This window comes from Phyllostomus hastatus, unplaced genomic scaffold (genome assembly GCF_019186645.2).
Source record: "Phyllostomus hastatus isolate PE091 unplaced genomic scaffold, TTU_PhHast_1.1 phas_scaffold_21, whole genome shotgun sequence".
Taxonomy (NCBI): Eukaryota; Metazoa; Chordata; class Mammalia; order Chiroptera; family Phyllostomidae; genus Phyllostomus; species Phyllostomus hastatus.
In genome coordinates, this window is record NW_025334017.1 from 4,578,837 (window position 1) to 4,603,810 (window position 24,974).

General features: G+C 39.8%; 1 protein-coding gene across 2 annotated transcripts in view; it reads left to right on the forward strand.

Moving 5' to 3' along the window:
- UBXN2B (UBX domain protein 2B) overlaps positions 1-19,772 on the forward strand; it is a 34,218-nt gene extending 14,446 nt beyond the window's left edge. Inside the window, exons 4-8 of one of the 2 annotated variants that reach the window (XM_045861252.1) lie at positions 162-245; positions 1,059-1,168; positions 3,628-3,765; positions 10,840-11,001; positions 15,298-19,772. In XM_045861252.1, the coding sequence (XP_045717208.1) occupies positions 162-245; positions 1,059-1,168; positions 3,628-3,765; positions 10,840-11,001; positions 15,298-15,460 (657 nt within the window). In that variant the 3' untranslated portion in view covers positions 15,461-19,772. Of the gene's footprint in view, positions 1-161; positions 246-1,058; positions 1,169-1,494; positions 1,586-3,627; positions 3,766-10,839; positions 11,002-15,297 lie in introns of those variants that run through there. The other variant, XM_045861253.1, reaches the window with a different exon arrangement.
- Positions 19,773-24,974: the final 5,202 nt, after the last annotated feature.

The window sequence follows — 24,974 nt, forward strand, 5'->3', positions numbered from 1 at the left end:
TAACATAAGACTTTAATTTTATTATAACATTTTCCTCGAAATTACAAACCAGTTTGACTAATTACAGTTTTATCTAGTTTTAAAATATATATCACACATTATTGTAAGATTTTGCTTAATAAGCCTTAGTGAATTTTTGGCTTACTCACTGTGTATTTTAGTCTTTTACAGGTGGAGGGTACAGGTTGGGTAATTCCTTTTGTGAGCAGTCTGAGTACATCTATGGAGAAAGCCAGCTGCAAGATGTAGGTACAGTAATCCAAATGAGAAATTACAGATACTGGCCTCTAGTTACTACTGTTTGTTTTAAAATAAAAAATTGTTTATAGAAATATCTTTTTGTTTTCTTAATTTGTGAAACATGGATTAAAATGTTAATGTGTATGTGCTCAGTCTCAAATTTTCTTTTGTATCCCAAATGTGCCATACAAAATTAGACATATAACTATTTGTTGAAAGAATATATGATTCAGTAAAATGAGCTTATGTATATATGATAATTACTATAAATGGCATACTGTCATAATATAGAGTGAGCTAAGTTATAAAGATAACAACACCTTAAGTCATTATTTCTATTACCTTGTGAAATTTTGTAGTTATAACTTCATTTCAAATGTGTAGGTTAGCCTTGGAGGGTCACTAGAAATTCTCTCTTGCCTCTTGGAATGAATATGTAAGCTCTGTACCAGAAAATTGGGCACAGAAAGAGAAGGATGGGTGTGGAGTAGCAACTAGATGCTCTTATTGCTTTCCTTTTCTCAATGAACTAGAAATAATTTTACTTCAAGGCCAGAGTCCAGGTATAGGACCTGTGGGATCTTCATTATTTCAGCCATTGTCTGTTTGTTAAGCTAAATACAAATCGGTTTAGCAAACACACATCGTTTCATTTATGTCTTTACTTTTACTGTGGATAAAGAATAGTGTAAATAACTCCATATTTTAAATTAAGTAAGTGATTTAATATTTTGAGAAATACCACATTTGAAAGTTAAAATTGTTTGATGCCGATGGATTTTTTAATTACTTTATATTTTTTTTCCTTTGCTCAAAAGGTTCAGGTTTTGCTTAAATTGTGGAGCAATGGGTTCAGTTTAGATGATGGAGAATTGAGACCTTACAATGACCCAACAAATGCTCAATTTCTGGAGTCTGTTAAAAGAGGGTAAGCCTTATTGTTTGTGTTCTATTTGTTACTTAGAGTAGAATTTTTTTTTTTTTTTTAGCAAAATGCTGTTCACTAGGGCACTACTGGTTAAGAGTTATATTATGTGAGTAGTTCCTGGGGAAGGGTCTTTTTAAGTAGATAAAGGATATATTGCTGGCTTTTAACTCTGAGGGGTGGGGAGGCAGTAAGACTTTGGTCCCTTTAAAAGTCTGATGAAGCTATGCTCCCAACTCTAAGAAGAAGCATCTCAATATGATAAGTCAGTGATTGATTAGCATGTAGCTGCCCATCCACTAAGCCACTGTCCTGCTTACTGTTGACAGGGTGACTCTCATTGCATGTATGCCTGAAACTCAGCAGCTTATATTAGAAATCTTTTAAAGTGGCATTACTCCTCGCAGAAGATTTCAAAAGGTTAGTTTGAAGTTAAAATTTATGAAAGTAAACTGGATATACAGTACTCTGACCCATCTAAAGATCATCATAACTCACTAGCTCTTGTTTCTGAAGGATAAGATATTTTGCTGAGATATTGGTGAGGAACTGGGAGATTTAAGTAGCAGTGAAGGGCCTGGCGTCGGAGGTTCTACTCCACCCAGGAACTGAAGGAGGGGCTTCTCCACCCATCCAAGTAATGAAATAGGTCCGAGGAGAGTGGCTTCAGTGGAATGAAGATAAAACTTACTGGAGTTGAAATAGTGAAGGAACTTCGAAGGAAAGGTATTTTAGAACACAAATTAGCATGAATTGTCAACTTGAATTCTACAAAGATAATATCAGGATACAAAGACAAAACAAAAAATAACACAGGAGATGCTATTAACGATATGCTGAAGTCATTGAGAAGGGATGCTGTCCTGGGTGCAGGGAAGTATATGGTGAGTGATAAATACAAGGATATAATAGTTTAAGTCAATGCTATGGACATGGAACCCTGCAGAATCGCTGGGAAGACTGGGAGTGACTGAGTAGGCAAAGTGTTCATCTGCTAAGTGAAGAACAATAATACTGTTAAAATTGATGCTTATTTCAAGATGGTGGAAGAAAACATTGATGGTGAATGTACTATACTGTAGATCAAAACTAATGTATTAAATGAAAATAATCCCTGAACTTTGTAGGCTACTGTTCACACAATCATGGTATACTAATTTTTTTTATAATTTAAACCACATCATGTCCTCAAGTGCAAATTATGATTAAGAACAGTTTTGAAAGAGACTCCTTGAAAACAATGAATGATGTCAGATAATGATTATCTACTGGGTAGTCATTATTCCCTTTTAATAACAAATATTTTGTAACACCATCTCTATCATCATCAAAGGAGCACTCAAAAATAATATCATCTGCCCAGCTAGTATAGCTCAGTGGATTGAGCACAGGCCTATGAACCAAAGGGTTGCTGGTTCAGTTCCCAGCCAGGGCACATCCCTGGGTTGCAGGCCAGGTCCCTGGTAGGGGGCATGCGAGAAGCAACCACACATTGATGTTTCTCTTCCTCCCTTCCTTAAATAAAATCTTTTTAAAAAAATCATCTATCTATATATATCATTTCAAAAAATAATGTAAATTATATCTTTAAAATATTCAGGGAATAAAAGAAAGTAATTTACCATAAAAGTATAACTATTTCAATTTCTAAATGCCTGGACATGACCACACCAGAAGATACAACAAAGCAGTCAGATAGTTTGCACCTGTGTACAGTCTAGCACTCTCATATAACTGTGAAAGACCTAAAAACAGAATAATAAGGTATGTGAAGTTGGCAAGTTCATTACTATAAGTGGCATCGCAGTCATGGACTTGGTCCAGTTCTAAATAAAACAAGTTGTAATCTTCCCTCAGTTTATATGGAAGATAGAAATTTCAAAGCATATTAATACAGTACCCCCAAAAACCCAGTTTTTGAGTTTTTGCTTATAGGTAAGACAGAGCCTAAGCCTTAGGTTTTAGGCTCACACATAGTGTTGGCATCGTATGACTCTCTGACAGAGCATTCAGCGGGTCAGTGGAACTTGAGACAAGTCTTAATTGTGCAAGACAATTCCCCCATGCCAGAACATCTTTCGTCCCCGCCCTGACTGAACAGCAGCTCTCAGGAATCATACAATAATAAAAAATATCCCTATCATTTTGCAAACTTCCTTCAGGGAGTTTAGAAAGAAATATCTACATTAACTGTATGTCCTCACAGGAGTTTTCTAGTGTTAATTTAGGTAAGAACTGCTGTCTCACAATTTGTCAGAACCACTCCAAGATGACTATGACGACAAAAAAAAAACCCTTGTTGAGAATCACTAAGGAAAAATCTATGAAATATTTGTAGGTAAATATCTAACCAATCATCACAGAGATTTTTGTGTTATAAAAAAGTGTGGTTTTCCAGTATAGCTCACAATTTGATTCATTTTTTTCAAAAGTTAACTAAAACCCTCTTTCTCCTTTTTAAGAGAAATTCCTCCAGAGCTTCAGCGACTGGTTCATGGTGGCCAAGTGAACTTGGACATGGAGGACCATCAGGATCAAGAATATATCAAACCCAGATGGAGGTTCAAGGCTTTTAGTGGAGAAGGACAAAAACTTGGAAGGTACAATTCTAAAATGAGAAAAAGACTTGTCTTTGTTCAACATGAATTTCTTTTGAGGATTAAAAAAAAATCAAAATAACCTAGAAAGTGAAAACTAAGACTTTGCTGATAGAATCAGATATGCAGATTTGGTGATTAGTTGCTAATAGATAGCAATTATCATGGGCCTGGCCCTCTAAGCACTTTACATACATTAACTAAGTCTTCATAACAGCTCTTCACATGCTGATCCTATTATTTCATTTGCAAATGCAGTATTTTGCCCACATTGATTGAGCTGTGAAGTGATTAGTATGTGGGATTCAAACCAGGCACTCTGGCTCTAGAGTCTGCTTTTACCATTATGCCACCCTGCCTCTTTCTGATTACCTGGGTTCAAAGAGGGATATTGTAAGGGTTATTGATTAGATAAAACAATAGATAACTTAGATGATAGCTTTAAGCATGCCTGTCTCCCATTAAGCTCTTGTAGCTAGAGCAATGTATTTAAGTTGGTTGTTTTCAATATATTTTAAGTGGCCAAACTTTTACTCAAGTTGTGGGAGCCCAAGATATAAAACACATATAAAACCTGAGCTTCTCTGGTTGCAGGAGAAGAAGGAATTATCTTTTGAGACATTTCCAAAGAATCCCTAGGGCTTTGACAATCACAGGTTAAAAATCAGTGTGCATAGTATAATATACAAGTGGAATCCTTTATGACACCTGGCCTAAAAGACTCTGCATAAACTTTGTAAAATAAGTTGGTAAAAGTTGCCCTCTATTTATCCATATATCACTACAGGTGACCCTGGAATTGTGGCATTGGCCATGTGTCCAGTGTACCCTTTTGTACATGTTTCATTTCTCCTCATCTGAGTCCTTCCCTTCCAAGGTCTTTTCAGTTGCCTTATGCATCCTGGTTCTCTATTCCCCACACAATATTGGTTCTTAATTCCTGTCTTTCATATCTCAGGCCCCCATTTCTGTATCCTTTTCTGCTTTTAGAGGCTGATTTCTGAGACATTTAGGAAATTCAGGAACATGTATTAACCTGGCTTTTTTTGGCACCCAAGTCCTTCAGTGCCTGGTCCCAGGTCTTCCTCATCTATCTTTACTACCAACACAGGTCAGACTTCTCCTGAATTGTTTTCTTTCTTCTCTCCTTTTGTTTTTATAACTCTGACCCACAGATATATTTTTAAAGTACTTTCTAGCACTTCTCATTTTTACTTAATATTTATTGAGATTATTATTTTAATTAGAATATAGGTAAATGCCCAGTCATCTCTTTGCTTTGTACATATTCTTTTTCTATTATATAAATTCATGACCAAGAATTAAAGTTAGAATGCATGTCTTTTGTTAGTAGAAGTACAATAAACCTAGATTTGAAGAAGTTAGCTGAAGGAAAGTTAGCTGATTATAACCAGTAATTTTCACTAATGAAAATTAGGATATTATGTGGTTATAGTATCTTACAAAGGCCAGCCTTTTTCTTATTATGTAGATAGCTAGAAAAAAATGACCAAAAAAGGAGAAAATGATGGGGGAGAATGACAAAGATTAGAGATGGTAATGCTGCAATAACCATTAACCATACTGGTCAGGATTTTTGATTGCAGAAAACAAAATCTAGTTGCTATATTAAATAGTGAAGTGCTTCTTACAGAGCCTCGGAGAGTTTGTAGAATTTCTGAAAGAAATAGCAAACCAAGCATTCGTTAGTCAGAAATAAGCCAACAGGGAACTTTGTACAGAAAACACCTCCCCATCAGTTTGCTCAGTGCTCATGAATCTAGGGACCAGACACTAAAACATTCCATCATGGTTGCTCTAGAAGAATGAAATGCCTGCAGCACCTTGGTAACAAGAAGTGTCGCATAGCCTCCACTTCAAGTGCTTACTTTCACCATTGGTTTGCTCAGTAAAGGTGGAATTGTATAACATCCTAGCTGCAGAGGAATCTGAGAAATGTAGCCTTTAGAATTTTCAGCTTTTCATGTGTAGGAAATTTAGCGTAGTATTGTGAGCCTGTATGATGCACATGAATCCAAATACTGAATAATTGAATATATGTGTATATTGCAAGAAAGCAAAGAATTGCATAGAAAGTGTTGAAGACTGTACATTAAGAAATTCATTGGTACCTCAGTATTTATTGTTAATTCATTCTGGAAGTTGTAACAAGGGCCAAAACCGACGAGTACTGAACAAGTGACAAGTGATAAAGCATTTTCTCTTGTCGGGCGACAGTGTAACTCATACAAGTTCTAGCAAGTGCAACAAGTCCCAAGCAAGTACCAGGTGCCAACACATTTTTTTTGTTGTTGTCAAAATGTGGTGAGTATAGGGCTTGATGAGTGAGTGGGGTTCCAGGGGTTGTTGTTTGTTGTATTTTGCTCCCTTCTGGTCCACTCTATTGTGGAAGTTGAAGGCCGCCACAGATAAGAATAAGTCTACCAAGACTTGATCTGCGGACTTCCGACAAGATGGAGGCATAGGTGGACACACCGTACCTCCACGCACAACCAAGATTAGAACAACAACAATTTACAGCCAGAATAACACCCAGAACTGATAGAGAATTTATCTGAATGGAAGTCGGACAGCCAAGAAGTTGAAGTAGACCTGTTCATCCAGACCAGTAGGAGGGGCGGAGCGGGGCGGCGCAGGTCGGCAGCAGTGCGTGGTGATCAGGGAGAACTCGGCTCGAACTCGGCGCGTAAGCCATCCGGGACATGCAAGATCGCAGCGGTGGACCCTGAGTACGCAAGCAGCAGCTGGCGGACCCGGTGAAGCAGCGATTGTGGACCAGGGCAGAGCGTGCAACCCAGGATCCCAGAGAAGGGACTGTGATCCCAGGAGAACGGAACTACTGCCATTGTTCCCTCCCAGCCCCGCACCCGTCCCCACATACAACGTCACAATCTAGCGACTGGGGTGCCCAGCCCAGGTAAACTCCTAAGGCTCCACCCCTCACCGTAACAAGAGCGACCAGACGGGAAAAAAAGGAGAGACAGAGAGAGACATGTCTCCAACAGAAGAACAGATCAGTCCCCCAGAACTCATCCTTTTGAGCGACCAAGAAATAGCCAATCTATCAGATGCACAGTTCAAAACACTGGTGATCAGGAAGCTCACAGAATTGGTTGATTTGGGGCACAAATTAGATGAAAAAATGCAGATTACCATAAAAGAGATGAAGGAAGATGCACGGAGAGCCAATAGTGATGGGAAGGAAACTGGGACTCAAAACAATAGAGTGGACCAGAAGGGAGCAAAAAACAACAAAGCAGGAAAACATGAAGAAATAAGAATTCAAAATAACGAGGAGAAGCTTAGGAGCCTCCAGGACATCTTTAAACGTTCCAACATCCAAATTATAGGGGTGCCAGAAGGAGAAGAGAAAGAACAACAAGTGGAAAAGTTATTTGTACAAATAATAAAGGAGAACTTCCCCAATCTTGCAAAGGGAATAGACTTCAAAGAAATCCAGGAAGCACAGAGAGCCCCAAAGAAGTTGGACCCAAGAAGAAACACACTAAGGCACATCATAATTACATTAGCCAAGGTAAAAATGAAGGAGAGAATCCTAGAAGCAGCAAGAGATAAGGGGACAGTCACCTACAAAGGAGTTCCCATCAGACTGTCAGCTGATTTCTCAAAAGAGACCTTACAGGCAAGAAGGGGCTGGAAAGAAATATTCCAAGTCACGAAAGACAAGGACCTACATCCCAGAATGCTCTATCCAGCAAAGCTGTCATTTAGAATGGAAGGGCAGATAAAGTGCTTCTCAGATAAGGTCAAGTTAAAGGAGTTCATCACCACCAAGCCTTTATTTTATGAAATGTTAAAGGGACGTATCTAAGAAAAGAAGATAAAGAAAAAACATGTATAGTAAAAGGACAGCAAACTCACAATTATGAACAACCACACCTAAAGCAAAACCAAAAGAAACTAAGCAAACAACTAGAACAGGAACAAAACCACAGAAATGGAGATCACATGGAGGGTTAGCAACAGGGGAGTGGGAGGAGGAGAGGGGGAAAAGGTACAGAGAATAAGTAGCATAGAATGTAGGTTGAAAATAGATAGGGGGAGGGTAAGAATAGTATAGGAAATGTAGAAGCTAAAGAACTCATAAGTATGACACATGGACATGAACTAAAGGGGGGATATGGGTGGGAGAGGGCGTACAGGGTGGAGGAGGGTGAAGGGGAGAAAATGGGACAACTGTAATAGCATAATCAATAAAATATATAAAAAAAAAGACGTGATCTGCTTATGGGGGAAAGGTGACCAATCTCTCAAAGAAGGGCCAGGAGCCTGTTCCTCAATGGGCTTTTATTGGATTTAAATTGCACAGGAATACAGGTAAATCTCATCAATCATTGTCAGTCAGTAATGATCAAATAATAAATAACATTCAAAGAACTACGAGGGCTTATTCTGAGTGAGAGTCAGTTAGCTAAAGAGCCATAAAACTTTGGTGAAACAAACTCATTTCATGCTTGGACCCTTATCATTTAAATTGAGGGTATTAGCAAATCAGGTTTCACAGGATTTTATGCATTCTTTCTTAGTCCTGATCCCCCAGTGAACCCGCTCTCTCCAGCACAGGGCCGCATAACACCTCCAGCATTGTTTCAGGCTTAAGTCAGGCAGTGAAAGTAATGCAGCCAAGAGGTTAGGAGACTTACTGCAGACAGAGTGTGGATTCAGGCTGTGTGAAAGCCAAGGGGTGAGGGTCCATCACCCCCTTTTTCTATAGCCCCCCAAGTCCTTACCTGAGGGCCCCTTCATGACCATGTATGTCTTAGGTCATCCCTCCTTTGAGGAGTCTTACCCATCATTGGCTAACTAGCTATCTGCCCAGGGCCAAGCAGGGTGAAGTGAAAGCGGGCAGAGGCAATGCCCCTACCAGGAAGATAAGCTTTGTCTGCTTAATGGCTTTGGGTCCCAACTTCCTTTACTCAGCCTTAGTCACAGGGGTTACGGTCTCTGAAACCAGGCAAGGCAGTTCCCAATAAATGAGTACCAACGTATAATTGTATGTTGAAATATAAAAGTTCTGACAGTTACAATAGTAACTTTTTAAAGTAGCTCTTTTCCCCATAGTTCCAGGCAGCTATTTATTGAAAAGAAAAATAATTTAAAAGAAGCAGGAAAAAGAAACGCCCAGAAATGGAAATAATTCTATTGTCCTCTACAGCTGGCAGTCTAATTGCAAACAGAAGACTACATCGATGAAAACTAACCTAATTTTTTATTGTGACATACAGATAATTGTGGGCTAAACCTAAACATAAAGGAAAACATTAACCAATACCTTTAGGTAATATAATAGGAGCATAAATCATAGATATAGAACTGCACAGTTACAGTGGTAGAACAGATGGTATTATTTAATAAAAATAAGTTTAGTGAGCCAGATCAGGACAAGTGGAAGACCATGATGTGAAGCAGATCTCTCTTTCTACTTAATAATCACTGCGTGTTTGTCACACTGTTCAATCCAAAATATTACATTTGCTACCCTCACTCATTCCAGCCACTACCTGAAGTTTGACTTCACCTTGTTCTCTGGACCCTGAGGGCTGTTTTCTCTAAAATCTAACAGCCAGCCTCTTCTTTCCTCCCTTTTCCACATTTCCTTAACCCAGCAGTTCTGCAGCCCCCTTGCCATACTGTGCAGCCATGGGATTTGTGTGGCCCTGTGCTGTTCAGTGCTGCTGGGGGCAACTGCACACCGGTGCTGGGCAGGCACCTCTCCCATTGTCAAAGAACTTCCCACATAGTCCCTGCTTTCCCTAACCTCCCGTTCTCTCCCTTCCACCACAGCACATGTCTTCGCTTCCAGCTTTATTGAGAAAATAGAGCCCAATAAGAATTAACTTTGTTCATATATTCCCCTTAACCTCTGACTTTATTAAATTTATCTTCTTTTCAGCTGGAAGACGTTTCTCCTGTTCAAGGGAATAAGTATGCTTACAACCTACATCCTTTCCTCCAATTTGCCTGGAAACCTGTTTTATCAATTAACTTCACTATTCCCCTTTTTAAAATTTTTCTTTTTAATGTAATACTTGAAACATACAAACAATATATTAATAATGTCACTATCATTTGATTAATTGGAAGATAAGAAAGTTTTTTTAAATATATTTTATTGATTATGCTATTACAGTCGTCCCATTTTTTTCTGCCCTTTGTTCCTCTCCACCCTGCACCCTTCCTCCTTCTAGCATCGCCCCCCCCTTAGTTCAAGTCCATGGTCGTACATATAAGTTCTCTGGCTTCTCCATTTCCTATACTATTTGATAAAGAGAAAGTTTTAATTGGCAAATAGATGAGACTTTGAAGGCTAAACATTAAGTTAACATAACTTTTAAAAACATTTTATTTCATATTAAGTTAATTTATGATATGTGCAAAAGTAGCTGGCACCTGTTGATACACTGTCCTAAGATTACTGGTACAGGCATAACTTGTTTTATTGCACCTCATCTCGTTGTGCTTCAGAGATGCTGCATTTTTGACAAATTGAAGGCAAACCCCTTTACCAGCAAAAAGATTACCACTTGCTTTATTGTGATATTCACTCATTGTGGTGTTCTGGAACCAAGCCTCAATATCTTTGGGTTATGCCTGTGTAACATACCTTCATACCATAACATTCCCCCATTTTATAAATGATAGAACTGTGATTCAAAGAGATTAAGTTTACGCAATGCCTGTCTGTGCTCTTAGCCATTATTTGATGTTAACTCTAAGTTGCTCAGATTTCTGACTAAAGGTTGGTGCTCGTTAAACAGTTTCATGAAATTTCAAAGGGATAAAAGGAGGAATGAATACACAGATAGGCTTTTGAAAGAGATTGGAAAACTAAATCAAAATCATAGGATCCAAAATAATGTATAATATTATGAAAGAAGTTGGAAGAAGTGTAGGAGACACAAAGGAAGCCATGTTCTTGCTAGTCCAGAAGCCATGGAGGAAGGGGATAGCTTGAGAGTCAGGTATAGGACTAAGTGGTTATTCCACTTCTTCTGTTTGGATTTATGTTCTAATTCTTGCATTCTTCTTTCATAGTCTTACACCTGAAATTGTCAGTACACCTTCATCACCAGAAGAGGAGGAGAAGTCAATACTTAATGCAGTTGTTCTTATTGACGATTCAGTGCCAACAACAAAGATTCAAATCAGGCTGGTAGATGGGAGTCGTTTGATACAAAGATTCAATAGTACACACAGGTAAGCTTCTAGTTAGCTGACAGGCACATGGTTATTTATGTAAATTGTATATGACAAGTAATGCAGAATATTAAATTCTTTAGATTTGCAGTAAGTTTTTAACAAAAGAAAGAAAAACTTGAAAAGGGTAATAGCTTTGTGTAAGAAGTGAAATACTTAGTAATTAAATATCTTTTGTAAACCATCCAAATATTAATGCAAATCCAGGTATCACTCCAAAGAAATAAAGAAAAAAGTTAAAAGCTACAGTTTTGCACTGTTGCCGAAACCACGTGAAGTGGAATCAGATTTAATTTAATATAATAAAACCTTATTTGAACTTTACTCATATAAAAATTTATGGTAATTCTAATCGGGATTAATTTTTACATGGCAAATTCTTCATAATAAATTTGTAGTGTAAAGTTTAATTGTGCTATTATCAAATACTTCATATAAACTGTTATAAATGCCATTTTAACATTTATTTGGATATCAATATTTGTGTTAATATTTTTGTTCATTGCATCCCTCTGGGGGATACATTTATGTTCTTAGTTAAGTTGCTATCTATATGTGAAAGTAATCTTTTTTACTTTAAATCATTTTAATTTTTCAGTTGCAGTTGATGTACAATATTGTATTAGCTTCAGGTGTATAACCCAGTGATAAGACATTATATAACTTAATAAGTGCTCATCTTGGTAAATCTCTTACCCAGCTGACACCATGCATACTTATTAGCATAGTGTTGACTGTATTCCCTATGGTGTATTTTAGATGTCCCTGACTATTCTGTAACTACCAATTTGTATTTCTTAACTCCTCCACCTTTTTCACCCATCCCCGCCTGCATGTGGCAACTGTCAAAATGTTCTCTGTATCTGAGTTTGTTTCTGTTCTGTTTGTTTGTTTCTTAGATTCAATTGTTGATAGATTGCCATTTTATTGTTCATATTTCATCTTCCCTTCTCCTCCTCCTCCTCCTCCCCTTCCTCTTTCTCTTCCTCCTCATCCTCTTCCTCCTCCTCCCTCTTCTCCTCCTCCTCCTTCTTCTTCCTCCTTTTAACATTTCATGTAATACTGGTATGAACTCTTTTAGCTTTTTGTTGTCTGGGAAGCTCTTTATAGTCCTTCATTTCTAAATAATAGCTTTTCTGAGTAATCTTTGTTGCATTTCTTGCTTTTCATCACTTTGGATATTTCTTGCCAGTACCTTCTGGCCTGCAAAGTTCCTATTGAGAAACTTATGGGAGCTCCCCTGTAGGTAACTGATTTTCTCTTGCTGCTTTTAAGATTCTTTCTTTGTCTTTACCCTTTGGCATTTTAGTTATAGTGTGTCTTGGTGTGGGCCTCTTTGAGTTCATCTTTTTGGGACTCTCTGTGTTTCCTGGATTTGTATGTCTATTTCCTTCACCAGGTTAGAGTAGTTTTCTGTCATTTTCTTTCAAATATGTTTTCAAGTTCTTTCTCTCTCTTCTCCTTCTAGCATCCCTATAGTGCAACTGTTGGTACGCTTGAAGTTGTCCCAGAGGCTCCTTACACAATCCTCATGTTTTTGGATTCTTTTTTTTTTTTCTGTTCTGATCAGGTATTTTTTGCTTCCTTACATTCCAAATCACTGATTTGATTTTCACCTTCATCCATTCTACTGTTGATTCCCTGTACGTTATTATTTTTCAGTTAGTGTATCCTTCATTTCTGACTGGTTCTTTTTTATGGTTTCCGTGTCATTTTTATGCTGATGAAGTTCTCTCTAAGTTCATCTACTCTTCCCATAAGTTCATTGAGCGTCCTTATAACCAGTGTTTTAAACTCTGTATCTAGTAGATTGCTTGTGTCCATTTTGTTCAGTTCTTTTTCTGGAGTTCTGATCTGTTTTTTCAGTTGGTACATGTTTCTTTGTCTCGTCATTTTGGCAGCCTCTCTGTGTTTGTTTCTGTGTATTAGGTAGAACTTTTACATGTCCCAGTCTTCGAAGAGTGGCCTTATATAGTAGGTGTCCTATAGAGTCCAGTGGCACAGTCTCCCCATGACCCAAGTTAGTTACTTGAGGTGGGCCCCACCCCCCGTGTGAGCTGTGTACACCCTACTGCTCTAGTCATTGAGCCTTGATTGCCATTGGCATGTCAGTGGGAGGGATTTACCCCCAGGCCAGTCAGCTGCAAGGACTGACTGCAGCTACCACCATGCAGAATCAGCTGTGCAGGGGATCATCCCACAGAGCAAGACTTACTTCAGCAGGGCTCTGGTGTCTGCCGAGTCTGCCTCTTGAGTGTATCACTTGTGGAGGTAGTTGGGTAGTGCTTTGATATGGTTTGAAGCCGTCCACTGGGTGCGCTGGCTCTGGGTCCTCCAAGGGTATGCAGGCCAAGGTCAGCCACCACATGTGTTCTGCCTGGGACACCCGGCATGAGCCACAAAGTGATCTGCAGTTGTCTGCTACTTGTGCTGGGCTTGGTGGTACCAGGGAAAGGCCGTGCTGTGAACCAAGGCAGGCTGCCACTCATGCTGGGCCTAGGGCCACTTAGCAAGAGATATGGGGCACGCCAAGACCAGATGCTGCTTGTTTTAGAGATTTGGGGAACATCTGAATCATAAGCCAAGACAGGCCATTTGTATGGAAAAGGCACTGGAAACAGCTTGGTGGGCCCATAAGTTGGGTGGGGCAGGGTCTCAGGGAGTCCCCCTGGCAAGTGGAACAGTGTTAGCCAGGTTGATGGAGACTCAGATATGGTGCCCACCTGCCAGCTCTGTGTAGGAGGATTCAGAAAAGGAACAATGACCTCTACCAGCATTTCTGCCTGGGCAAAAGCTGCCCCTCCTGCCCCACCCCCAGATGCTAGATATTCAGTTCCTTCCTGTGTGTCCCTGGTACCTTTTGAGCTGTTGCCCCAGTGCTGGAGCTCAAGTAATTGAGTCCAAGTAAGTCCATGCATGGGCCCTTTAGAAGGAATGCCTAGGACTACAGAACCCTCTGTCTCACTTAGCCACAATCCCTGCTGGTTTGCATAGCCAGAAGTTATGGGGACCTCTCTTCCTGGCGCTGGAACCCTGGGCTGCAGGGCCTTGTGTGGGGCTGGGACCCATTATTCTCAGGGGGACTTCTGCAGCCTAGATGTTCCTCCCAATTTTTATCTGCCACACATGGGTATGGGACCAACCAACTCTGCATCTTCATGTTGGTTCCTCCTACCAGTCTCAGTGTGGCTTATTTATATCCTTAGTTGTAGAACTTCAGCTAGATTTCAGAGAGTTCTGAATGATGGTTATTCGCTAGTTTAGTTGTAATTTTGATGTGGTTGTGGGTGGAGTTGAGTACTTCATTTACCTATGCCACCATCGTGACTGGCAGCCCTGTGTCAAAATAATTTTTGAAAATTATTCTTATGACTTACACTTTTTATAGTCTCAGACTCACTCTGACACAGGCCAAATTGAGGTAGCTTTTTCTAGGTCATATGCTGCTAACATATTTTATACTCTGTAAAAACTAGGACCTGCACTTTCATGGTTAACAACATGGTTGAACCCTAGCTGGTGTGGCTCAGTGGATTGAGTGCCAGCCTGCCAACCACAGGGTTGCCGGTTTGTTTCCCATTATTCAGAGCACATGCCTGGGTTGCAAGCCAGGTCTCCAGTAGGGGGCGCTCAAGAAACAGCTGCACATTGATGTTTCCCTCTCTTTCTCCCTACCTTCCCCTCTCTAAAAATAAATTAATAAAATCTTAAAAAAAAAAAAACCATGGTTGACATTGTGTGCATAACTCACATGAAGATTGTCTCTGTTTTACAGTAAAAGTAGACTACGTATACTCCAAAGTTATTCCTCACATTTTATCTTAAAGCTAAGTCCATCTGAGCTGGAAAGCATTATGCTAAGCGAAATAAGCCAGGCAGTGAAAGACATATACCATATAATCTCACCTTTAACAGGAACCTAAACAATAAAACAAAGAAACAAGCAAAATATAACCAAAGTCACTGAAATACAGGACAGGCTGATAGTGACCAGAGGGGAGAGGAGAGGGAATTTCAGGGGAGAATGGGTAGGGTTTACAGGAACAAATTTAAAGAACACATGGACAAAAACTAGGGGGAGGGTGGTAATGGGAATAAAAGGGAGAAAACTACTTGAACAAAGATTAAAAAAAAAAAAAAGCTAAGTCTATCCACTGAAATAGTATTAATTAAAGAAAGTTACAATACATTTTAAAAAGGGTTAGAACTGTGTAATTTTTATTATCTAATTTTAGCTAAAGGCTTTCATGGCCATACAACTTCTGTATCACAAATTATTTTTATCTTGTTTTTCAGGATCCTGGATGTTCGGGACTTCATTGTACAGTCCCGCCCTGAATTTGCAACTCTTGACTTTATTCTTGTGACTTCATTTCCAAACAAAGAGCTAACAGATGAAAGCCTGACGCTACAAGATGCAGATATTCTTAACACTGTGCTACTCCAGCAACTAAAATAATACTGCTGCTCCTATTTGTGCAGTAACATAGAAGAGAGATAATGTGCCATATTTAATAAGGAAAACTTTCTTATAAAAATACCAAATTGTTTTTATTATTTATACAGATACTTTTTGGTTTTACTCTTATTCTGTCCTCCAACCTTAGCATAGAGGAATTTGGACTGGGAAAAGATCTCAAGATAAATGTGTTTGAGTTTTTGCCAGCTTATATTCATAGATTTTAAATATCCAGTCAAACCAATTTGTTACATGCTCAGTGTTGATGTAACAACATTTCTTGGCAGCGAAAATGAACAAAACTCCATTTTGATAAATTTAGTGAAATTTGCACTAAAGTTTCTTCATGCTGCATTGATCAAGAGCCATTAAGGAATCTTCTGATCAAGTATTTTGAAAACTTTTCTGTAATATATACTAAAGAGTATCTGTATTCTGATTTTTGAAATGCTTTGATGATATGATGATTATTTCTCCTATTAAGATATTATGCATCCTTTTTACTGATTGATTTAACTATATTACTGTATCAAGAAAATACAGTTTGGCCTTGTATTTTACAGAACTATGAACATCCTAACCTAGAAACAGACATAACAGTGAGCAGTCTTGAGATGTGGTCAATAGCACTTTAACACAGAGAAATTACAGTCCCTCTCAGAGCCTGCCTGATCACATGCATTTACTTGTTCAACATGTGTTTCTGGGTCAGGGGTCCCCAACCCCCATGCTGCAGACCGGGCCCAGACCATGGTCTGCTAGGAACCAGGCCCCACAGTGGGAGGTGAGCGGCAGGCAAATGAGTGAAGCTTTGTCGTGTTACCACCTGAGCTTTTCACCTCCTGTCCCAGCCCACCCCCACCCCCCACCCCATCTTCCACAAGCCTAGTTCCTGGTGCCAAAACGGTTGGAGTCCGCTGTTCTAGGGGACCCACTGTAGATATCAAACATTATTCGAAGTGTCAAAACCAGAATGTATTCTACTCCAGAACAAAACAAGTGTAGAAATATAGGAATGTCAATTCTGTCAGGCTTAGATCCAATTCTAGATCTGAAGAACAGCCAGCAGGAATGTTTGCATTTCTGTTGAAGCCAGGCACTTCCTGAGTAAGGCAGGCTATGTCAGGAATGATAGAAAAGCTTTGTTTTCTTCCTAGACACCAGTTCATCTTAGGTCACCACTCCTGATTAGTTTTCTATTGCTGCTCTTAACAGGTGACTACAAACTTGGTGGCCCATAACAGCAAAGGCTCATTGTCTTCCAATTCTTCAGGTTAAACCAGCCTCACTGGGCTAATATTAAGGTGCTGACAGGACTGCGTTTCTTTCTGGAGACTCTGGGAGATGCATTTCCTGGCCTTTTCAGCTTCTAGAGGCCACTTGTGTTCCTTGACCTGTGGCCGTCTGTTCCCGTCTTCAGAGCCAGCAACAATGTATCTTTCTGACTTCTCTGTCATTATATTTCTCTGACAATAGCCATGAAAGGTTCTCTGCTTTCAAGGACTCATGTGATTAGATTGGGTCCATTAGGTCATCCAGGCTTATTTTCCCATCACAAAGTCTGTAGGAACCTTAACCACATCTTTAAATTCTCTTTTACCATGAAAACTAACATAGCACAGCTTCCTTCTGAAGGCTGCAGGAGTGAAGCTGCACTTTGCCTCTTCCAGCTTGTAGAGGCTGCTGGCGTCCCTCACCGAGGTGTGTATCCCTGCCCCTCCCGTGTGCTTCTGTTCTTCCTCTTTTACCAGGACTTTAGTTCTGCTTTTCTCTTTTAAGGATCTTTGTGATTACATTTAGTTTACATGGATAATCCAGGATAATCTCATTTCAAAATGCTTAAGATAATGACATCTGCAAAACTCACAGGTTTGGAGATTAGAACATGAGTATTTTAGAGGCCAGGGCTGGGGGCACGCTATTCACCACAGTTTACTCCTGCCTCAAAAATTCACATCCATCCCAAAAATTCATCCCAAGCAGAGGTGCTCAAAAATCTCAGACCATTACAGCATTAGTTTCAAATGCAATATCTTATCTGAATCTCACTGAAAAATCCCAAATCTCATTTAAATCATCTAAATCGGGTATGAGTGAGGACCTGTGTATGACTCCTGAAACACAGTTCCCCTCCACCTGAGAACCTAGAACCAGCGATTTTCTCCCAAATATGAAGATAGGGCAGGCACAGGATAACAGTTACAGATATTCCTGTTCAAAAAGTCAGAAAACGGAATGAAAAAAGGATGCACCAGTGCCAAGCAACACAGCAATCTAGTTAGGCACACTCTGTTGGGCCTCAGCCTGGAACTGGGGTTCTGTGGCAACCAGCACCATCCTCTGGGCTTAAGGCTTCTCCTCAGAGTCCTGGAGTTTTTCGTGAAAGGTAGCACATGTTTCTAGCCAAATAGTTTCATCAACTTGTTTCTTGTCTGGAAATCTGGGAGGTCCAGTCCCCTTCCATTTCATATACCCTGTACCTTTTAGTGTAGGAGGGCACTGTCTGCTGGTACAACATTATCAAAACACTGGGGGGTCTTCTGTGTGTGTTACAGGATTCACTGTAGACTGGCGGCTCCTCCATATACTTTTCTAAAATAAGGAACTCCATCTCTGATTTGGTTCCGAGATGGCTGAGAGGATCTGTAAGTCACACTCCTAATCTCTTCAAAGAGCCTTTTGTGTGACTGCACACTCAGGCCTTTTATCTTTCTAAAGGGGTATTAACAAAAGTTGTACAGCTGCCCTCTTGCCTCTTTCCCTAGAGCAGGCTTTCCTGAATCTCGTAATTTTCATGTCTCTTGCCCTTAGGGTAAGCTAAGAATTTTCAAGTCATCAAGTCCTATTTTCCTTATATATAACAGTTGTTCCCTCAGTGTATCTCCCCTCACATTTTACTGTAATCTGCAAGAAGGAAGCAGTCCTCACCTTCTGCACTTTGCTTAGAAATCTCTTTATCTAAACATACTAAATTCATCACTTAAAATGTTTGTTTTCCACATAACTGCAGGACACACAATTCAGCTAAGCTTTTTGCCACTAACTCTTTTCCTGTAGTTTCCAACAGCTTGCTCCTCACTCTCCTTGGAGCTCTCACAGGCAGCACCTTTCATGTCCTTATTTCTCCTCACAGTCTATTCTCAGCAACTTAGATGTTTTCTGTGGTGATTCTCTGCCATGCTCCTAAAGTGTCTTCCATCCTCTACTCACTGACCGGTTTCAAAGCCACTTCTGTAATTTCAGGGGGCTGTCGTGGCAGCACCCCACTTCCAGGTATCTAGGAAACTCTTGCCTACTTGCTGCCAGTTGATGTGAATGTGCCAATAAGAGATTTAAAATTCTTCACCTTTCTCAGGAGTTCTGGTGGTTTTAAGGCAGCAGATTTACCTGTGTGGGGGGTTTTAGTGCTGCGAGTGCTACCAGAAATTCCACTGAGAGAAGTGTTGATCACACCACTACAAAGAAAGCTTTTTCTGAGTGTCATGATAGAGTAAGAAGATTATCCCTAAGTCTTCTCAGGATAGGACACCCTGTTTCTTCCCACTCATTGCAAACAACTTGGAGAATATATAAACAATCGTTTAAGGAATCAGTCTCAGTTCAGAAAGTTGACAAGAGATACACTACATTTTCTCAGGAGCAAAATCATCTTCCTAAGGAAATATGCTATTGAAACAAATCAGCATTTTGAAACAAAAGGGCATTGTTCTGCTTTGAATTAACAAAATGGGGGTGGGGGTGGGGAATAGCCAAACCCTGTAAAATTACTGGAAATTTTATTCTTGTAGTTTACTTTTATCAGTCAATTATGTGCACATACAGAACAACTGCCATTTTTGTATACAGTAGTCTTCCAAGACACAGAGATTTACATTAGGAGAATTAAACATCCAGGAGGGATGAACAAGACTTTTACATGAACTATATAGTACTTTGCTTCAGAGTCATTTTCCTGGTTTCTTTTTACTTCCGCAGTCATGGTAACTTTGAAAATCTGTAATCCTCTCAGAAAAGAGTCTGTCACAGTGAGCGGTGAGGCGACCGTGTGTGGAGTCGGATGTTTTGCATGACATATGTAATGACAAACTTCGAGTGTCTGCTTACCAATAAAGAATGTTTTCACGGAAACTCACTGAAAATCCTTTTCAAAATTTTCTTTGATTTGCAGTTTTATTCGAGTTGCTTAATAAAGTATTTTAAGCAGTGCATCTTTTTAATGGGCAGAGAAAAAACTAAGCTGAAGCAATGTAATCTCAATTTCCCATTACTGTTTCTGTTTTTATTCCATCAAAATAAAGGTGCAAATTTTTCTCAACTTTTCGCCACAGTGGATTTCTGAAAACCTTGTCACAACATATATTGTTAATAAAGTGCAGCCTGTTTTCCCCTTGAGTTTTTGTCCCTGCTCCGTGATGCAAAAAATTCAGTGGAGTAAATTTGAAGATCTGATTGGCTTTATTGAGCAATTCATGAATTGGGCAGCATCTCACCTAGCAAGTAGAGAGGAGTGCCAAAGGGTACAGAAAGGGAAAAGTTTTTAAAGGTAAGACAAGGAAGTTTATTTCAGGTCAAGGTACCCTGCCTGTGGCGGTGGAAGGAGTCTATGTGGCAGATTACTTCATCCTCCTGTGGGCAGAAGGAAGGGCTGTGTAATGAACCTGGCAGGCTCAGGAGGTCACATGGCAGGCAGGCCTGACAACTGAGTAACCAAAAGTAACCACGCAGGGTGCTCTGATCCCAAATTCCAAGCTGGTCAGGTCATAGCTGGTAGTTAACTGCCCAGGCCTATCACTTTCTTACAAAGATCAACCCTTTGTTAAGTGAGCCCTTTCCATTGTTCTTGTGAATTGAAGATAATATACCTTAGATATGTCAAAGTCATTTCCTTTTACAGACTCCTCAGGGCACAACCTCCCACCAGAGCCTGAGACCACAGAACCCCTCATTGTTGTCTTGTTCCCCCAAATTCCATCTCTGTGTGCTGTAAATGTTAGTTATTAACTGCCCTGTACCACCAATGTAGAAGTAGTGTGTGTTTCTCCATTTTGCTTTTTCTCCAGTCCTAGAGATTTCCCTGCTTTGCTTTCTCATGACATAAATGTACCATCAGTGGATTTCACGTGCCTTCTTTAATGTTTTCTTTTTTTATTTTAAATGTGTAAAAGAGACTGTAGAGCTATAATTCTCTGAACCATATTCTCAATATGTTGAGATCTTGCTTCCAGGCATATCCTCAAATTTTGGCTCAAATAAATTTTTTCTAAATTTCTTCTATAGGTTTGGATGTTCTGTTATCTATATTCCTTTGAGGAAGGGAAAGGCCTGTGTGGCAGGTTACTTTATAGATGATGACCAAAAACTTTCACCCTGACCAGTTGCTCTTGCATTCCCCGGGCAAAGTGTAACAGCAGGTAGTTTAGGTATTACGTCTTCCTTTGCTTAGCACAAGTGACTCCGTTTGGAGCTTGCCATTTCTTTTTAACAGTGGTATGGCCTTGTTTCTTCTTCTATTAACAGATTTTATTTTTCCTAGAATCAGGAATGGTGAAAAGTATAATTTTTGGTTTTCTATAAGAATTTATGTTGATTAAAAAGTAACAATAATACAAATATTCACAACATCAGTAGGCTTAACAATGGAAGCATGAACATGGTTGAGTTCAAGTGGAGTCCTGCTTTCACCAACATGGAATTTTAAATTGGGCCTGGGCTTTTGAGCATACTAGGTGGTAGGATGAAGTAACATCTAATAGAAAGAAATGTTCATTCTTTCTACAAATCGATGTCAGATTTGACATTTTCCAAGGTCAGGTGGTCATTTTTATTAATGTGGTAAAACTATATGTAAACATCTTTCATACATGCATTATATAAAATATGTGGTGATAACATCAAGGCTAGGAGGTCTTTTTCCCCTTGAAAACCTATTTTAAATGTTTATAGTGTGAGTAAATGTAACTTTGAAATATTGTATACATAGGTGTTCTAGGGCAACTCAAACTGTTCTAACTTTATATCTTTAATATTAAGCATTGTGTGATTTATTTCCAATAAGGGGTACATACCTTAGAGATAACTATTTGTGTTGGATATTTATTGAAGGCTTACAAAGAGCAGATCCTATATTTGGCAGCAGCCTGTTGCATATGGTCAGTGTCACAGTTGTCCTCTGACCTCAACTTACATATGATTTCTTCAGAGAAGCCTTTCCTGATGCCCCAACCTAAAATCATCCCCTTGTCTCTCTCAGTACACCACTCTGTTTACTGTATAGCATTAGCAATACCTGATATTTTGTTGTTGATCTGCTTGAATTTTTTCTTTTTTACATTTTTATATTATATTTTATTGATTATGCTATTACAGTTCTCCTGATTTCCCTTTTGTCCTCCTCCACCCAGTACCCTCAACTCCCTCAGGCAATCCCCCACCATTGTTCATGTCCATGGGTCACGTGTATAAGTTCTTTAGCTACTCCATTTTCTATACCATACTTTATATCCCCATGATTATTCCGTAACTATATATTTGTACTTCTTAATCCCCTCACCTCCGCACCCATTTCCCTACACCCCCTCCCATTTGGCAACCATCAAAACACTCTCCATATCCATGATTTTGTCTCTGTTCTTGTTTGCTTAGTTGTTTTTATTCAATTGTTGATAAATATGTATTTTTGCCATTTTATTGTTCATTGTTTTGATCTTTATTTTTCTTAAATAATCCCTTTAACATTTCATATAATAATGGTTTGGTGATGATGAACTCCTTTAGTTTTTTCTTATCTGGGTAGCTCTTTATCTACCCTTCAATTCTAAATGATAGCTTTGTTGGGCAGAGCAACCTTGGCTATAGGTCCCTGCTTTTCATGACTTTGAATATTTCTTGCCCATCCTTTCTAGCCTGCAAAGTTTCCTTTGGGAAATCAGCTGACAGTCTTATGGGAGCTCTCCTGTAGGTAGCTAATTGCTTTTCTCTTGCTGCTTTTAAAATTTTCTCTTTAAAATTATCTTTAACCTTTAGCATTTCAATTATGATGTGTCCTAGAGTGGATCTCTTTGCAACCATTTTGTTTGGGGCCCTGTGCTTCTTGGACTTGCATGTCTATTTCCTTCACTAAATGAGGGAAGTTTTCTTTCATTATTTTTTCCAATAGATTTCCAATATCTTGTTCTTTCTCTTCTCCTTCTGGCATCCCTCTGATGTCAATGCTGGACCTCTTTAAGTTGTCCCAGAGGCTGCTTATATTCTCCTCATTATTTGGATTCTTTTTTCTTGTTCTAATTGTCTGTTTTTTGCTTTTTTATGTTGCAAATCATTGATTTGATTTTTGGCCTCACCCACTTTACTGTTGTTTCCCTGTAGATTGTTCTTTATTTCAATTAGTGTATCCTTTGTTTCTGACCAGATCTTTTTTATCCTGCTGAGGTCCTCACTAAGTTCCTTGAGCATCCTTATAACCAATGCTTTGAACTCTGCATCTGATAGATTGCTTATCTCCATTTTGTTTGGCTCTTTTTCTGGAGTTTTGATCTGTTCTTTAATTGGGCCATGTTTCTTTGTCTCCTTATTTTGGCAGCCTCCCTGCATTTGTTTCTATTTATTAGGTAGAGCTGCTTTGACTCCGTATCTTGGTAGTATGGCCTAATATAGTAGGTGTTCTCTCGGGTCTGGTGCCACAGCAACCCCTATCACCCAAGCTGCGTATTCAAGGTGTGCCCTTTGGGTGGGCTGAGTATACCTTCCTCTTGTAGTTGAGACTTGGTTCCTATTAGCAGGTCAATGGGAGGGATTTACTCAGGCCAGTCAGCTGCAAGGATTGGCTGTGACCACTGACCACTAACCTCTGCCCTCCTTGGTAGATCAGCTGTGCAAGGGCAGGGTGGTGGTGCTCAGATGTGGTATGTAGCTGTGCACTGGCTGTGCTGGCCCTGTGGTTTCCAGGGTGGTATAGGCCAAGGTCAGCCCCCACCTGTGTTTTGCCTGGAACCACCCTGCCTGAGCTATAAAGCAATCTGAGATGGCTGCTACTTGTTCTGGGCTAGGAAATTCTCAGGCGAAGCCAAGCTGTGAATCTAGGCTGGCTGCTGCTCGTGCCAGGCCTGGGGCTCACTGAGGCCAGCTGTTGCTTGTTTAAGAGGATTTAGGAATTTGTGCTTCAAGAGCCAAGACCAGCCATTCATATGGAAAAGCAGCTTGTGTTGGCCCATAAGTTGGGTGGGTTGGAGTCTCTATGGATCTCCCTGGTGGGTCAGTGTTAGCCAGGTTGATGGAATCTCAGATATGGCACCTGCTTGCCATCTCAGTGGCTCTGTGGGGGAAGGGTTTAAGAAAAGGAAAATGGCCTCTGCCTGTTTCTATCTGGGAAGAAGCTGTCCATAGCTCTTTCCTTGATGCCAGATACTTTAGTTCTTCCCTTTATGCCACTGGTGCCTTTCAAGCTGCTACCCTGGTGCTGGAGCTCAGAGAGAGTGAATCTGAGTAGGTGAGTCCACGTATGGGTTCTTTAAGAAAAACTGCTTGGGGCTACAGGAGTTTCTTCCACTGACTCAATTCCCAAACATTTTTGCAGCCAGAAGTTGTGGGGACTTATCTTCCTGGCACTGGAACCCTGGGCTGGGGGGCATGGTGGGTGTGGTGTAGGACAGGGACTTCTTGCTCCCAAGATATTCCTCCCACATTTTTATCCACCATGCATGGGTGTGGGACCAGCCTGTTTTGTGTCTCTACCCCTCCTACCTGTCTGGATGGATGTGGTTTCTTTAATTCTATAGTTGTCAGACTTCCATTCAACTTGATATCTGATGGTTCTAAGTGATGGTTCTACATTTTAGTTATGATTTTAATGTGGTTGTGTGAAGTGGTGAGCCATGTCTGCAACACCGCCATCTTGACTTGGAGATCTGCTTGACATTTACCCCATCTCCTACCACAGAGGCAATCTTTCCCACTCTTACTTCCTGTCACATGCCAAAACAATTTAGTGATGCCATTAATGTTCTTTATTTGAGGTGGGGAAATCCATTGATTGATGAGTAAGTGGGAAGATACAGTGCTTCACAAGCAGTGGAGCAAGGGATTTGGGCAAGAGTGAGTTTTAGAATAGCCACCTGAAACAGGCCATGATTGGCTAGAAGGGCAAGGATTTCCTTGTAAAGATAGCAGGTCCTATTTCCCGTAAGTGCAGCTGACTTAGGTTTAGATTTGTGATGTGGGACAGCCTCCATTTGTGAGTCCTGGTATATGAATTAACTTTATCACCCCAGATTCTCAGAATGACTTTGTGAGGGCAGGGGTTTTCTTTTGCACTGCTGTATCCTTACAGCCCAGAGCAGTATCTTAAATGGAGGAGTCACTCAGTAAATGGCTAACAAGTAATAAATCCATGAATTAAGAATGGGATCCTCTGAACATTGGAATATATGCTTCGATGGTTTAAAAATGGGAGATTCAGAATAGTATCGACAGAATTAATAATGGTGATAGAAAACGCTTGTACATTTTGATTGGGTTT